This window comes from Canis lupus, chromosome 7, assembly GCF_003254725.2.
Source record: "Canis lupus dingo isolate Sandy chromosome 7, ASM325472v2, whole genome shotgun sequence".
Taxonomy (NCBI): domain Eukaryota; kingdom Metazoa; phylum Chordata; class Mammalia; order Carnivora; family Canidae; genus Canis; species Canis lupus.
This window is the reverse complement of record NC_064249.1, coordinates 39,225,729-39,243,162: the sequence shown is the minus strand read 5'-3', so window position 1 is coordinate 39,243,162 and position 17,434 is coordinate 39,225,729. Positions and strand designations below refer to the sequence as shown.

Here is a 17,434-nt window from a genome sequence, read left to right as displayed (position 1 = left end):
TGTTCCACTGAACTTCTTCTTAAAGGGGAAGTTTAAGAGTCCCCCTTAAAATTTCTTGCAGAGCTGGTTTGGAGGTCACATATTCTTTTAGTTCCTGCCTGTCTTGGAAGCTCTTTATCTCTCCTTCCATTTTAAATGAGAGCCTTGCTGGATAAAGTATTCTTGGTTGCATGTTCTTCTCATTTAGGACCCTGAATATATCCTGCCAGCCCTTTCTGGCTTGCCAGGTCTCTGTGGAGAAGTCTGCTGTTACCCTAATACTCCTCCCCATAAAAGTCAGGGATTTCTTGTCTCTTGCTGCTTTAAGGATCTTCTCTTTATCTTTGGAATTTGCAAGCTTCACTATTAAATGTCGAGGTGTTGAACAGTTTTTATTGATTTTAGGAGGGGGGGATCTCTCTATTTCCTGGATCTGAATGCCTTTTTCCCTTCCCAGATTAGGAAAGTTTTCAGCTATGATTTGTTCAAATACATATTCTGACCCTCTGTCCCTTTCGGCACCCTTGGGAACCCCAATTAAACGTAGGTTTTTCTTCCTCAGGCTGTCGTTTATTTCCCTTAATCTATCTTCATGGTCTTTTAATTGTTTGTCTCTTTTTTCCTCAGTTTCCCTCTTTGCCATCAACTTGTCTTCTATATCACTCATTCGTTCTTCCATCTTGTTAACCCTCGTCATTAGGACTTCTAGTTTGGATTGCATCTCATTCAATTGATTTTTAATTTCTGCCTGATTGGATGTAAATTCTGCAGTCATGAAGTCTCTTGAGTCCTTTATGCTTTTTTCTAGAGCCACCAGTGCTTCTGAATTGGCTTTCTGACATTGAATTGTAATCCAGATTTTGTAACTCTGTGGGAGAGAGGACTGTTTCTCATTCTTTCTTTTGAGGTGAGGTTTTCCTTCTAGTCATTTTGCTCAGTGCAGAGTGGCCAAAAACAAGTTGTATTGGGAAAAGGAGAAAAAGAGAGGAGAGAAAGAAGGAAAGAAAAGAGAAAAAGAAAAAAGGAAGAAAAAAAGAAAAAAAAAGAAAAAGAGAAAGAAAGGAAAAAAAAAGGGGTGGGGAAGCAAACAAATAAAAAAGAAAAACAAAAAACAAAAAACAAAACCACGGGGGGAGTATCTTCTGATTCTGTATACTTTAAGTCCCTTGACTTCCCTTGGAACTGGTCCGTCCAGCTGGTCTTCTGGGGGAGGGGCCTGTTGTGCTGATTTTCAGGTGTCAGCACTTGGAGCTGCTCTGCCCCCTGCCTGGTGCAGGGCTCAGTAGGGGTTGTTTACCCCGTGAGGCCCCAGGAGGAACAACCCCAGTGGTGGGGCCAGCTCTGGAGCCCTGGAGTCAGCTCCCACAGTAACTCCAGAGCTCTCCGTCTGCAGGGCCTGGATGCTCCGGGGGCGGGGCCGCTGATCTGCTCAGCTCGGGCAGGAGCGTCCTTGCTGTCCTGGGCCCTCCCGGCCTCTGCCTGTCCCGGGGGGAGGCCAGATCCTGGGCTGTGTCCCCGGCGCCCAGTGCTCCTGCGCTGTTGGATTCGTGCTCCCGGCGCACAGCCCCCTCCGCGGAGCCGCCGCCCGAGCCCCCCGAGCTGCTCCGGGTCCTGCCGTGCGCGCTGCAGCCCTTAGGGAGCTCGGCGCACTCTCCCGGGGCGCAGGTGTCTGTTACTGTCCCAGGGAGCCCGAGGGCATCCTCGCCGTCCTGGGGTCCTGCTCCAACTCCCTGCGAGCCCCTTTCCACCCGGGAAGGTTGGTGCAGCTCCTGCATCTCCGGGACGGGGCTCTCCTGTCCTGGGGACACTCGCCCCGGCCTCAGCCCGGCTCCTCGCGGGGCCCCTCCCCCTTGGAGGCCTTTTGTTTCTTTATTTCTTTTTCCCCGTCTTCCTACCTTGATAGAAGCGCGAACTCTTCTCACTGTAGCGTTCCAGCTGTTCTCTCTTTAAATCTCAGTCTGAATTCATAGATTTTCAGGATGATTTGAAGGTTATCTAGGTAATTTGGTGGGGACAGGGGACTTGGGGACCCTACTCCTCCGCCATCTTGCCCCTCCCCTCTCCTTAGGATTTTCTATGCAGGATCATGACACCTGCAAATAGAGATAATTTTACTTCTTTTTTGTCCAGTCATACATCTTTTATTACTTTTTGTTGCCTTAATTGCCCTAGCTAGAATCTTTAGTATCTTGTTAATAGAAGTGGCAAGAGTGAACATTCCTGCTCTTGGGAAATTTTAGTCTCTTTTCATTAAGTATGATGTTAGCTGTGGGTTTTTTGCAGATGCTTTTATCAAGTTGAGGAAGTTCCCTTTTACTATTTATTCAATGTTTTTACATGAAACGTTGGATTTTGTTAAATGCTATTTTCCTATGTCAGTTGAAATGACCATATGTTTTTTACTTTATGCTACTAATGTGTACATTAAGTTACATAACGTACATTTTTGTATGTTGAACCAACCTTGCATTCTTCGGATAAATTCTACTTGATTATGGTATATAATCCTTTGTATATATAGCTGTACTGAATTTCCTCATATTTTGTTGAGGATTTCAGTATCTCTGTTTATAAAGCATGTTGTTCTGTAGTTTTCTTGTCATGTCTTCATTTGGTTTTGGTTCCAGGAAAATAGTGGGCTCATAGAATGAATTGATATAATTTCTTCCTTAAATATTTGACAGAAGTCACAAGAAAACCTATCTGGGCCTAGGGCTTTCTATTTTGAAAGCTTATGAATTGTTCAATTTCTTTAATAGATGTGGTCCTATTCATATTGTCTATTTCTCTGATTTTTATAAGAGGAGGTAGATATTTTTTAAATATTCTGTGCCATTCCTGCTGCCAGAAATTCCAAATAGGTCTATTTATTTATTTTTTTACCTTTTCCTCCTTAAATTGAGATGTTGGTCATATCTTATTATAGTTTTATACTGCTTTTTAACTCAATCTGATATTTTCTGTCTTTTAATTAGGACATTGAATAGGTTCAATGTAATCATTTAGTAATAAATGGTATACTTTTCTTACTCCTTCTATTTTATTTATGCTTATTTTGTCATTTTTTCTCTTTCCCTTTCTCAATTTTCTCTTCTTTGTTGATTCAAATGGCTCTTAATTCCCAATGGTTTCCTCTAACTTCTTGTTTCAGTTTTCTTGTGCTTTTCAGTGTGTTTTAGAATTCTTGATCTCCCTCATTATTGTGATTTAAATTTTATTTCCCTATTTAGCATATATTTGTAAATCTTTATTTTTTTTTTTATAAAAACCCTTCATTTTGGGGCACCTGGGTGGCTCAGTGGTTGAGCGTCTTTTCCATCCTGCTGAAATGAGATATGAAATTTTTATTGTAGTAACAATTCAGTATCACTAAGTGCATTCATAATATTGTGCAACCATCATCAAATCCATTTCCAGAACGTCTTCATCACCCCAAACTGAAACTCTGTGTCCAATAAACAGTAATTCCTCATTCCCCATGCGTGGCCCCCTTCCTCCCACCAAGCTCTCATGACCTCTAATACAAATTCTCTATGAATTTGCCTATTCTAGATAACCTCACTTAGTGAAGTTTTCATACATATTTGAACTTTTTGTCTGGCTTATTTTGCTTAGCGTGTTTTCAGGGTTCATTCATATTGTAAAATGTATGAGAATTTCTTTCCATTTCAAGGCTAGATAATAATCCATGTGTGTATATATCATGTTTTATTAGTCCATTCATCTGTTGTTGGACATTTGGATCATTTCACCTGTTGACTCTTGTGAATCATCTTGTTATGAGCAGTGGTGTGTAAATTTCTGTCTGAGGCTCTCAAGTGGAGCTGCTGGGTCATATGGTAATTCTACATGTAAGTCTTTGAGGAATTTCCCTGCTATTTTCCACAGTAACTGTACTAGTATTATTCCCACCAGCAAGGCGCAAGGGTCTAATCCTCACCAACACTTACTGTTGATATCTTTTAGAATATAGTAGCTATCCTAAATGGTGTGAAGTTATATTTCACTGTGACCTTGATTTGTATTCCCCTGATGATTAGTGATGCTGACCATCTTTTATTATACTGACTGGCCATCTGTATATATCTTCTTTGGAGGAATGTCTATTTTGTGTTCTGGATATTAGTAAGATCTAACAGTTTAGAAAGATTATGTTTATGTTTCTTCTTTCTTAATCTAGAATATACAAGGACATCTTTGCTTTCACTGGAAAGATAACAAATGATTGTGAAGGATTTGTTGATAATTCAAACTTACATGCCACTTCTGTTTTAAAGTCAGAAGTAAAAACGGAAGCAGATGTTAATGAGGTAAAATGGTCTTTGAAAAATATAAGCATAGATTTTTTAAATGTAAAATGAATAAGTTTTTAAATTAAAAATATGACTTATGATTATTCAAAATTTCTTGTGCACACACAGATACCCTTCCACTGTAGAAAGCTATAATTGCACTTATCTCAGTTGGCTCATTTGTTCATGCATTGAGTACTTATTTACCAGTCACTGAGCTAGGCACCCATATAGAGCAGTGGGCAGAACAATTCCCTGACCTCTTGGAGTTTATATTTTTCAGAGAGAGACAGATATTGAAGTGATGAGTGCTATGAAGAAACACAAAGGAAGATAAGGGAATGAAGAGTGATGCTGTGTGCTACTTTACATGGGAGTAATCAGGAAAGACAACTTATCTGCAGTAGCAGCTACCCCATCCTACCCCCACTCCTGTATACCCCTTACTTTTTGCTGTTCTTCAAAGTACTTTCTTTCCCCTTGTTATTAACTAAAGAATGACACAAGACAAATAGGAAAAATCCTGACAGAATCCCAAAAACTTTCATTAGGAAATCTTTCTTTGCCATGAAGAATTGTACCCCACTCCCCACAATATTTTATTAGGATTAAACTTTAGATGGTAGATGCTTGTCCTGTTTAGCAAAAGCAGCATTTTTTATGAGATAGTACTATATAATATGTATACTTTACACATTTTTCCTTTTAAAAAATATTTTAGGTAGATTTGGTAACAAGGGAAAATGTCTACATTTTTTATTTTGTTTTTCTCTTATTAGTGTACTTTAAAAAAAGATTTTATTTATTTATTCATGAGAGACACAGAGAGAAAGAGAGGCAGAGACATAGAGGGAGGAGAAGCAGGCTCCATTCAAGGAGCCTGATATGGGACTCAATCCCAGGACTCTGGGGTCACACCCTGAGCCAAAGGCAGACATTCAACCACTGAGCCACCCAGGCATCCCATTATTAGAGTATTTTAAGAAATATGTTTTAGGAGATTTTTGCCCATTAATCTCCTGGATTGATTTTTCTTATTATTTTGTAGGAATTCTCAATGTCTGTATTGCAGTTATCTTTTCCTACTAGATGGTTTGTTACTTTTATTCCCTTATGATGTATTTTTATTAGTAGTAATTCCTTCTTTTCAAGATTTACTTATTTGAGAGAGAGAGTGAGTGTGGGAGTATGGGCAGAAGGAGAGAGAGAGAGAGAGGGAGGGAGAAAGAGAGAGAAAATGAAGCAGGCTCCCTGCTGAGTGTGAAGCCAACATGGGGCTCTATCTCATGACCTGAAGATCACAATCTGGGCCAAAATCAAGAGTCATAGGCTCAACAAACTGAGCCACCCAGGTGTCCCTATTATTAGTAATTCTTCATTTCAATGTAATAGAATTTATCAGTCCTCTTAGTTGTGTTCATGTTTGGAATTATTTACCTTCCTAAGTCATAAATATGTTCTCCTTTATTTTCTTATGAAAGTTTTTAAATCCATCTTTCACGTTTGTCTCTAATTTATCTGTGTGTAGTGTGTGTTAGGATTCATTTTCATTTGTTTCTATCTGAGTGACTGAGTTACTCAGGCACGGTTTCTTTACATCCTTTCCCTGTTGATCTGCCTGGCAGCTCTTTCTTCATGTATCATATGTGTCCATACACGTATGTCTTCTGTTTCTAAACTGTTACTCTGTTGTTGATCTATCTGCCAGTTACTGTGCCAATCCCATACCAGATTAATGAGATAGCTTTGAAATAAGTCTCCTTTTCTAAGAGTGTCTTGTCTATTCTCAGCTGTTTGCACTTCCATATATGTTTTAGAATCAGACCCTATTTGGATTTTGATTAAAATTGCCTAGAAGATGGGGAGAGGTAATATTTTATGACATTGAGTCTCCCTACATGATTGTGTAATTTATGAGTCTTCTTTAATTTCTTTCAATGTCTTTTATAGTTTTTTTCCATAAAAATGTTGTGTATTTTTTTTGTGGATTTAACCTATGTGCTTTATAGCCCATGCCTGTACTTTAACAGTATTGTTATTTTAGTAGCTTCTACTAGTTCTTTATGAACACTTCAGAATAGAAATATTTTTAAATAAAAATATTTGCATTGCTTTAATTTTTTCCTTAGAATTAACATTAAATCAGCACTATGGACCTTTTATGGCCTTCCATTTCCATTGCAGAATTTCTCTTTAGACAACATTATACTAATTTCTATTAAAGACTGCCTTCTAAATGTACCCAATTATATACTGGCTGATGCTTATTGATAACAAATTTTGGATTAACTGGTCTTAATTTTTGCTTATTGCTCAGAATACTGGATGCTTTCCTTATGCTCATTAGCCATTTATATGTCTCATTTTTATGACTTTTTGATATCCTTTCCATTTTTCTAATGGAGTTTTCTTTTTTTCTTACTGAATTACAAAACTATAATATAGAGACTATAACCATTTGTTATATCATGAAAACATAAATCTTGGTGCATTAATTTTTCTGTGTATTTTTTAATCCACCCTCCATAGTTCACAGTGAATTTTTTTTGAAAAATACTGGGATATACATGTTAAAGTTTGTATAGGGTCACTGTTATCCTGCATCTGTACATTCCCTCACTCAAGACCTGTGCCACATGTGTGGCAGTCTAGGTCCAGATCCCACTAACATCACTTAGTAATGTTCCACTAAGTGCCCACAGTGTGGGGCATGTTTCCCAGCTGCTGGAAGTGCTGTTAGCAGACAGCCTTTAGCTGTCGTCTTTTTCAGAGACGGCTTCAAGTACAGACCCCTTGTTCAAGGTCATGCCCCTTTTTGGGGGTGGCCCCCATGCAATGAACAGTTGTTATAAGGGTGATAAGACATGGCATCTCAATTCTATTCTGGACACTTCTGAAGGGCTGTTTGAGCTCCTGTGCTCCTTAGGGGTTGGCTGAGCCTATAGTGTGGCTTGTATGACAACTCAGCTCTCCCCTCTAAAACTGTGATAAATAGCCTCTGAACAGGTTTTCTTATGGACTAGTTGAAAATTTCTCTGTGTTGTGTAGACTTGGGCATGGATTGCTGGGTCATTGGATTGGCACTTCATTTAAACACCACTCTCTTGGTCTCCAGCAAGAATAGAAGTTAAAGTCCTGTTACCAGTGCATTTCTCCATATTTGATGACTTTTTAATTCTTGCCAGTCAGGGAATCAGTATATAATCTGTGATGTCTCACTGTTTCTATTTCTCTTTACCAATGTGGTTTCATATCTCTATTAACTATTTTAATTTTTCTTCTTTGAATTGCATATTGATACTTTGAACATTTTTTCTATTGGGTTTCTTACTGATTTGGGGCTTTCTTGTGTATTCTAGATATTGATTTGTTAATTTTAGACTTTGTTAATATTACCTCTTTATCTCTGTCCATTAACCTTTGGTATTAGAAATTCTTAATTTGATTTTCTACTTTGCTTATGATTACGTTTGCTTATGTAATACAATCATATGATTACATTATGATTACAATGCTGTAGACAGCCTTGTGATCCTGGCATAAATCCTGTCTGTCCCTGGTTCTACTCTTGCCCCACAGCCCTAACTGTAGCATCTCACTCATACTTTGCCTTCTAGTATCTGACCTTGGTTCTCTCCTATTTTTGATAAACTCATGGATATCACCTCAGTTTTTGAGCTCATTCTAACATCCAGTCCAAGAAGAGATAGAAAGCAGGGTGCCTGGGTGGCTCAGTCAGTTAAGCATTTGCCTTTAGCTTAGGTCATGATCCCAGGGTCCTGGAGTCAACTGGCATCAGACTCTGTGCTCAGCGGAGAATCTGCTTGTCCCTCTCCTTCTGCCCCTCCCCCGGCTCATGGTCTCTTTCTCTCTCTCTCAAATAAACAAATAAAAAATCTTTAAAACACAAGATAATTATTTTATTTGGGGATGTATTAAGTTAGAGGTCCCTGCGGGCAACCAGATGAAAATATTTTCATTAGGATTTTGGAAATCTAGATTTGACTCTCATAGAGCAGGGCTAAAGTGGGGGAGGTGCTCATTTCCCATTGTGTACTGTAGAGTTTAGATTAACTATTTCTCTCTTATACAATCCTGAGGAAATCAAACTATTTGCTGACCCATTCTTTTTGGCACACACACACACACAAAATAGCCAAAAAATTTATTACAAAAAGATTTTCAAGCCCCACAACAAACTTCAGCCCTACCACATGGTGGTAACATAGCCTTTGACAAATTAAAAGAAGCTTCCCTAGTCTCAGCTTCTTTTTATGTATAATAAGAGTAATAATTTCTACCCCAGGATTACTGTGAAGTTGAGGTAAAGGTTGCTTATTTACCATAGTGCCTAGGATGTGATAAACACTAATCAAATAGTAATCAAATAGTATCAAATAGTGTAGTATGCTGTATCAAGTATACTTCAGTATTTGGTCTAAGTCCAAGTATACTGGGCAGCCCGGTAGAGTCCCACGTCAGGCTCCCTGCATGGAGCCTGCTTCTCCCTCTGCCTGTGTCTCTGCCTCTCTCTCTCTGTGTCTCTCATGAATAAATAAATAAAATATTTTTAAAAAGAACCGACTTCCTTTAAAAAAAAAAAGTCCAAGTATACTATATCAAATAGTAACTATAGTATACATATTTCAAGAACAATTCTTTGCAAAATATTTATGTACTATAATATAGGAAGGTATGTAGGGGTTGAGGCCAGTACCAGAATTCAAGGTTATTTTCCAGAAGAAGCTGTACAACATATTATATATTTGTTGGAATTGTCTGTGAACTTTAGTGTGATAAACCATACATAACATACAATTTACCATTTTAACGTAAAATTCAGTGGCACTGGTACATTCACAATGAGGTACATTATTGGCACTATCCATTTTGTAGTTTTTCATCATCCCACAGAATCTCCATATTTATTTGTGTGGAATGTTTAAGGATTGCATATCACCTTCAGCATCTACTCCATCTTTTTCCGTAGCAGTTTAACAGGGTGTTCATGGTGTTTGCTTATATTGTTAACTGCCTTTATTTGTTAATGAATGGTCAATGTTCTAGCAGGCAACTTAAAACTACCACTCTAAGAAACACTGGGTTCCTCCAGAACAGTGGATTTATGTGGGGCTCTTAGGGATCCATATGTTAGTGGAGAACTCATGTGTAGACAGAGCCTAAGAGCAAATATATTGTCTAAGAAAGATATTCACACATAAAATACTCCAATTATTTCCAGTAGGGATAGATACCTGTATTGGGATATGTACATTAAAGTGAAGAACTAGCACGTATAGTAGTGGATTTGAAGTATATTCCTGATTCATAATTCTTAACTTATAGTGCACAGTACAATCTCCTCAGCTTTTATTTATATATTTAAAAGATTTTATTTATTTATTCATGAGAGACATGGAGAGAGAGAGGCAGAGACACAGGCAGAGGGAGAAGCAGGCTCCATGCAGAAAGCCCGATGTTGGACTCTATCCCAGGAATCCGGGATCACACCCTGAGCCAAAGGCAGATGCTCAACTGCTGAGCCATCCAGGTGTCCCTCTCCTCAGCTTTTATTTTATTTAAAAATTTTTTTTCTCCTCAGCTTTTAAATGATTCAAATTCTTGGTATAAAATTGCTCAATCGATGTATTGTACACCTGAAACTAATATAACATTGTGTGTTAATTATACTTAAATTAAAAAATATATATATTCTTGGGTCTTTCCCCTGACCTTTTAACTCAGTCTCTGGGGATGGGCCTAAGAATTTGTATTTTTAATAAGCTCTCAAATGATTAATATGTAGTCACTCTGACATTAAGGCATTAATTTACAGTCTTTGGAGGGTGCTACTGCATTATTATGTGTCATGTTTTACATTAACTGATTTTAACATGGAAATGTCAGTTACATGGTAATATAATGTTATTGTTATACTGAAGTTATTATTGATCATTTAAAAGTTAGGTCTGTATCATCCTAAGTTAAAAGGAACGTTCTTTCAGTTACATATTGTCACCATCACCCTAACATGTCTATTCATTAGGTTTTGAATAGTATTAAAGTGGATGAAGATTTGAGAAAAATCTATGCACCGATATTTGAAGTAACTGTACACTTAAGTGTACCTGAAGAGAGTGACTCTTCAGGAAATTCCACAGAGAAATTTGATGAGTCTGACAAGTCCTCTGAAGAATCTGAGGTGTGTGAAGATGAGGCATCAACAAATGAAGTCAGTTGTGTCATAAAACACTCAAGTGAAGAACTGCTCCCAATAATGAAGAAACCAAAAAAAACGTTTTACAACTTAGAAGGAATTCTTTCAGGTAAGATGAAGGAGACTATTAAGAATGAAAGGAAATGTCCTAACAGCCAGAAAAGACAAATGAGAGAGAACTGTAGTAGTTTATATATGATCCGTGACTAGGAAGTAAGTGTTAAGAATGCACAAAGTGCACATAAACTTAGATCATTTGTGGTGTGTGTAGTAGTCTCAGTACTCACACCATTTCTCACTAGTGGGGTCCTGAGGACCTCATGAGGATGAACACCACCTGGGATGCTTGTTAATAGTTCAGACTCTCAGACTCCATTAGGATCTGAGGATGAGGTGTCCTGCTCAACACTATCTTTCAGATGACCTTTCAAGTTTATTCTTTGGTGTTTGGGAAGCACTGACACATATCAATTGGTCATTGAGCTGGTTTAAGTATCAATGTTTTATTCTCTTTTTTTTTTCAATGGATTCTCACAGATACAGAAATCATGGCTGAGTTTGAGAATAAATACATGTATGATGAGTAAGTAGTAGACATTTTTTAAATTACAAGTAATTGTAATTTATATTAGTTACTGTATTTTTCTGAAATAAGCTTTTATTTTCTCAGATTTTCAGAATTTGCTGCAAATCTCTTCTTAGCTCCCAACAGATTAGAGTTTTCAATAAAAATTCAAAATATGGTGGCTGACATTGAAAAATGTATAAGTAAGTATTTTAAAAATTTAGCTAGATACATTATCATCTTTGACAGTACTTTTTTAGATTTAGGCATTTGATGCTTATACCCAGAAATGTGGCCACCCATTATGGTATATTAGGAGATCAGACATTCCCAGTCTTTGAGATCAATTGGTGTGAACTTGGGATTATTTGAGAATATGGGATTTATACATATAACCACAGAGTGCATAGAAGATGGGAATTAGGAAAACAGCCTAAGGTTTGGATTTTTTCAATGATATACTGCAGAATTTTGTGAGACTTAAATAAGCCATATATGATAGCATAGCAAATATATTGTTTCCATCTTAAACAGATTTTTATTAATTCTTTTCTAGCTATGTGTATACAGTCTGAAATTACATGGCTGTTACTAGCCTGACCAATGAATTGCTCCTTTCTCCATAATCTAAGTCTTATAAAGATCTTAACACAGCAGGACCCTTGTCAACTTTTTAAATGTTTTAATTTCCTCTTGTTACTAATAAATTTGGGGAGGGATATTTTTAGATGGTCAGATATCTTTGTTTCTTCTAAAAATTTTGCCCACTAATTTTAGCTTTAATTTGTGGATCTAGCCACTAATTAATGAGTGGATCCATTTCTTTGTTCAGTTATTTATTTACATAAATATGGATTCAGTGCTCTGTGTACATATTCATATATGTATATATACATGTATTGTGTCTGTGTGTATATTTACCTGAGAAAAAATAAAACATCTTGATCATCTCATTTCAGTCACCTTTATACAACAGCTATTTGCATTTTTAGTTTCATAAGCATATATTAGTGAAATTTATGTTTAAAATATTTTATCATCACTATTATAGACATTTTCCACATTGTTGAATTTGCTCTCAAAATCATCATTTAGATGGCTGCATAATATTACATTACATTAATGTGCAATAATATGTTTAACCATGAGTGCAAAGTTAAACATGCTCATTTCTACACATTGTCATGCCATTAATGTCTACCACACAACTTGTGGTTCCCATGGGATCTTCTCACAGAATAACTGCATAGGAGTGAAACTGATGGGTCTCAAGTCTTTCACTGATGTGTGGTTCTTTTGAATTAAGAAAATTAATTCTTAATCTTTAATATGAGTTTTAAGAAAAATAGGTTGTTTGGCTTGATTTTATGGTGATATTTCTGCTGCAAAGAACATAATCTTTATAGCATAACATGTGTAGAGCCTTTTAGAAAAGGCTCCAGGGGGCTCCCTGAGTGGCGCAGCGGTTCAGCGCCTGCCTTTGGCCCAGGGCGCGATCCTGGAGACCCGGGATCGAATCCCACGTTGGGCTCCCGGTGCATGGAGCCTGCTTCTCCCTCTACCTATGTCTCTGCCTCTCTCTCTCTCTCTCTTTCTGTATGACTATCATAAATAAATAAAAATTTAAAAAAAAAAGGCTCCAGGATATGGTGTCTGAGTTAGACAGGCTTGCCCAGTGAACATCATAAAAAACATTCTCCTATGTCTAATTCTATTATGACTTCATTTTTATGTTTAAATATTTGATTGCTCTAACATTTATTTGGCATTCTTTCCAGAATGTCATATAAGTGGATAGGTAGGCTTTTGGGTCTGGCTTTTTTTCAGATTTATTAATACTGTTGCATGAAGCAATAGCCTGATTCCTTTTCATTGCAGAGTTGTGTTCTGTTGTCAAGATGCACCACGGTTTGTTTATTCACTCACATCCGAGTTTTTCCAGTTTGAGGCAGTTACGAATAAAATTGCTATAAACATTCACATACAGGTTTTTGGATGAACATAAGTTTTCTTTTTTCTTGGGTTGATAATCAGGGATAGGATTGCTGGGTCATATGGTAGGTATGTGTTTAATTTTATGAGAATTGCAGAGTGGTTGTGTCATTTGCTTTCCTACCAACAATGTGTAAAGTTCTAGTCACTCTTCATCCTTGTCACCACTTGGAATCGTCAGATTTACAAATTTAGCCATTGTAGTAGGTGTATAGTGATACCTCATTGTGGTTCTGTTTTGCATTTCACTAATGACTAACATTGTTCATCTTTTCATATGCTTATATGTATATGCTTATGTGCATTTTTTGTGGTCAGATCTTCAAATCTTTTGCTTATTTCATTTTATTGAGATGTTTGTTTCCATATTTTCAAGTTGTGAGATGTACCCTGGATACAAGTCTTTTATCAGATATAAGATTTGCAAACATTTTCTCCCAGTCTGTGCCTTATCTATTCATTCTTTCTCATGGACCTAACCTTCTTAACTCTGATAAAGTATGGCTTATTAATTTTTTTCCTGTTGTGGATTATGCTTAGGTACCTATAAACTCTTTGACTCACACAGATTCTTCCTGTATTTTCTCTTGGAATATTTATAAATTCGTGCTTTATATTTAGGTATATGATTCATCTTGAGTTAATTTTGACATAATGTATGAAGTGTAGGTGGAAGTTTTGTTTTGCTTGTTTGTTTTTGCCTGCAGTTTTTGAGTTAGACTGTAAACACACTGGTGTTGGAGGCTGTGTCTCCTCTGTCTCCTCTCTGTGCTGGTTTAATACTCTCCACGTGACACCACGTAGCATAGACACTGCAACTATTTCTCAACTTAATCATTTTCTCTCAGTTTCTATTTTAACCATGCCTTGGGCCATCACCACCCAGGACCTGTGAGTGATTCTGTTGTTTGCATAAAATTAAATCCAAACATTTACACCTGTCTTCAATTCCATTTATCAGCATAGAGCACTTGTAGCCCTCATAATAAATTAGCCTCCATGTCCAGTAGTTTTAGATGTCATGGGTAACTTTCATGTGTTGCTTTCAGTGGGACTTCTGAAAATACTAACTTTTGAATTATGTATTTTAGCCAAGATTATTCCCCTTTGCCAAGATCCTCGCCTGTCTCTCTTTACTGAATCAGTTTTAGTTATGGATTTACCTAATAAGGCTGAAAGTAGAATTGCCTATAAGAAGCTAGCCAGATGGCCAGATTGTCAGATACTTTTTGAAATGGATCCTACCTACCAAAATCAAGTAAGTTTGAAAACCATTTCTCTTAGGGACTATTTGGCTCTAGGAGCAGAAACCTACTGAAATTCTTAGGTTAAAGGAATTTATTGAAAAATTCAAGTATCCTAACATGTTGCAATGAAGTGTCATTTCCAGTGAATCTCCCTATTTGTCCTGCTCATGGGCTTTCAGCTCCACTCACCTCTTTTGTTTTTTTCCAACTTCTGCTACAAAAAAGAGCTTTCTCTTTTATGGCTCCCTCGCAATACTGACCTGCCAATCTGTTGACCTGCAACTTCCCCATTATGCTTCATCTGGGTGGTGTTGTTCAGACCCATAAGAGAATCTCAGTGTCTCTGCCTGGGTCAGAGTCTGCCTCATCAGGTAGCTGTGTCTTGGGAATTGGGCAAGGTCACACAGTACACAGAACTGCCCTTGTGCCAGGCTGTGCACGGAGCATGTCCTAAAGCAGGATGACAAGTACAGGAATACATGACTGGTGTTTCTGGTAGTACATGGCTTAAAACAACATACTAACCAGAAAGGTAAATGGCCTAGTAAGGCTTTTCAGAAAAACTAAATATTTTAAAAGCCATCTAAATTTCTTAAAGTCTTAGGTTTCCAACATAGTTCTATAGTGTGGGTGCTTCACGGAGAACTGTTGTATATGTTCTGACAGAACTGTCACCCTGTCAGCCCACACTTGTTTCTCTTACAAGTCTGACTAACATAAACACTTTTTTTTACAGATTGCCAATCTCCTGACTGTTGTTGGTAATTCCATGGGCCTAGTTAATGTTTATATATCTAAGTTTATAAAATATTGTTCCATGGTACAGAAGGCCAAAGCCATGAGTATGAAACTGTCATCGATAGAAGAATTAACTTCAACACAGTTTAAAACTATCCTGGCTAAATTCAGAAACTATCTTCAACATATTGTTAATATGACTATTGAGAAACGCATTGGTATTTTCAATGTTTTAAGTCTTAATTATCAGTCAGAATGCTTACCATATGTTGAGACTGTCATACATCTGAGCCACGATCTCTTGCGATCTGTAATTGAAAGAAAGAATACAAATCTACTGGAAGTAAGTATTTTCAAAATTCCTATTGCATGAGAATCTTTATGATTATTAGATTATTATTTTAAAATATGTACTTAGGAAATCTACATGAGTGTTATCCTCAGAAAACTCTAGTATGTATTAACATTTGTTTGGTTCTTTGATCAGATATCATTTCTTCAAAGAAACATTCTCTCTATCTACCAATTCTAAAGTGGTACCCCATGTTCCTTTTTCCTTTTTTTTCTGCTTTTGGGAATCATTGTAATATTATAAATGTGGAAATGACATGATACAGCTTGCATTTCTGTAGGGACCACTCTGGCTGCAGCATAAAGAATGGATTATAGTGGGACAGGATGAGAAGAAGGCTGTTTCTCGCATCTAGAAGAGAGGTGATGAGGGCTTGAACCAGGGCAGCAACAGTGTGGAGTCTGAGAAGCAGATGGATTTGAGATGCTTTGAAGAGATAGAATCAACAGGATTTAGAGATTGGTAGACTGTAAGGAGGAAGGAAAAGGAATTAATGATACTTTTAGCTTTTTTATTATGGCACAGGGGAAGGGAGCATAGTGCTCGCTTAGCTATGTAAACTGCAGATAGATGTGCGACTGTGTGTGTCTGGCTTTCAGGAAGGAGTCAGCGCTGGAAGCACGTGTTGAAGTGACTGGCATAAAAATGGTCTTTGAGGTCATCCTTCATGACAGTGCCTCTGCTCTGGAGGTAGTGGGATGGAAAAGAACCCTATGTCAGAAGCCTGAAGAATGTCAGCATTTAGGAGGTTGCTAGATGAAGAGGAGCCTGCAAAGTAATCTGAGAAGGAGCAATCAAAGAGATTGAGGAAAGCAAGAGAGTATTTTGGGAAAGAGGAAACATTTAGTAGTTTTTATTTTTTATTTAAAAATTTTTTTAAAGATTTTATTTATTCATGAGAGAAACACACAGAGAGAGGCAGAGACACAGGCAGAGGGAGAAGCAGGCTCCATGCAGGGAGACCGACATGGGACTTGATCTCTGGGGCAGTTCCAGGATCATGCCCTGGGCCAAAGGCTGCGCTAAACCACTGAGCCACCCAGGTGTCCCCATTTAGAGGCTTTTAATGCTACAAAGATTTTAAGAGAGGATTGAAAAGTGTCTATGAGCTGAGAGGTACCACATGCAGTGTATAATGAGATATGCATTATCTTTAGAACCACAGCAATCCTAAAAACATACAAAAACTATCTTACTTAGGATTGTATTCCCCAACTAGTATCAGAAAACAAAAAGAAAAAAAAATGTGTTAAACAGTGATTTCTGTGTCTCCTGCACAAAGACGTCTGAGTATTGGTAACCCAGGCTGGTGTGGTAGCTGACATGCAGGCAAGGAGCCAGGCCTTCCATTCTTTCTGCTCCACTTCCCTTGATGACAGCTGCTGCCTCACAGGCACTGTGCTTGCACTTTCGGCAGAAATACAAGGGACGCAGGAGCAGCAGCATGGTGAATGCTACTTCAGCTCCTGTTGGCCGAGCTGGGTCATGGTGCCTCTGCCAGCTGCAGAAGGACTTGACTGAGTTGAGCTCATCTTCCTCAGTAGGAGAAGAAAGCAAGTGAAAGATGGGGTGAGTTGGGTTTCAAATCAGACAACTTGCTGTGTCTGCCACAGTTGACACTTAGGCTGTTGACACTCTTCTTCCCATAAGTATTACCACTCTTATTCAGCTGAGTACTCAGCTGATTGAGAAATAAGACAACAGGTTAAGGCAAAAAGAGATTAAAGTGTATCCTTTATTAGTAATAAAGTGGACCTTGGAGAGTTTGGCTTCTGGTTACTTAAAATTAACCTTCCCCCAAACTCAGAGTTAGGGAGGGACCTAACCCACTCAACACTGGCTGCTCTGAAACATCATCAACATCCTGGTTCCAGGGAATTCCTTTCCTTGTACAGCAGTGAGCAGAGAGGGACACAGATGCTCTGAGGACAAGGTGACTTTTGAGAGGAAGTACCTGGGCTTTGCTTGTCTACTTTCTCCTTCCAAACTCACTAATCACAGGAGTCACTTCACCTGCCCCAGGAAATGAGCATGAGGTGGAAGAGACACCAG

General features: G+C 37.9%; 1 protein-coding gene across 15 annotated transcripts in view; it reads left to right on the top strand.

Annotated features, from left to right (window-relative positions):
* Nucleotides 1-17,434, top strand: part of DNAH14 (dynein axonemal heavy chain 14) — a 475,011-nt gene that overhangs the window by 222,598 nt on the left and 234,979 nt on the right. For all 15 annotated transcript variants that reach the window (XR_007411998.1, XM_049112476.1, XM_049112477.1 and 12 more), the window contains exons 12-17: nucleotides 4,160-4,289; nucleotides 10,318-10,597; nucleotides 11,026-11,071; nucleotides 11,159-11,256; nucleotides 14,137-14,303; nucleotides 15,029-15,373. Coding sequence is in view for 14 of the 15 variants with exons in the window: in XM_049112476.1 (XP_048968433.1) it covers nucleotides 4,160-4,289; nucleotides 10,318-10,597; nucleotides 11,026-11,071; nucleotides 11,159-11,256; nucleotides 14,137-14,303; nucleotides 15,029-15,373 (1,066 nt within the window). In the remaining variant the exon portion in view is untranslated. The remainder of the gene's footprint in view (nucleotides 1-4,159; nucleotides 4,290-10,317; nucleotides 10,598-11,025; nucleotides 11,072-11,158; nucleotides 11,257-14,136; nucleotides 14,304-15,028; nucleotides 15,374-17,434) is intronic.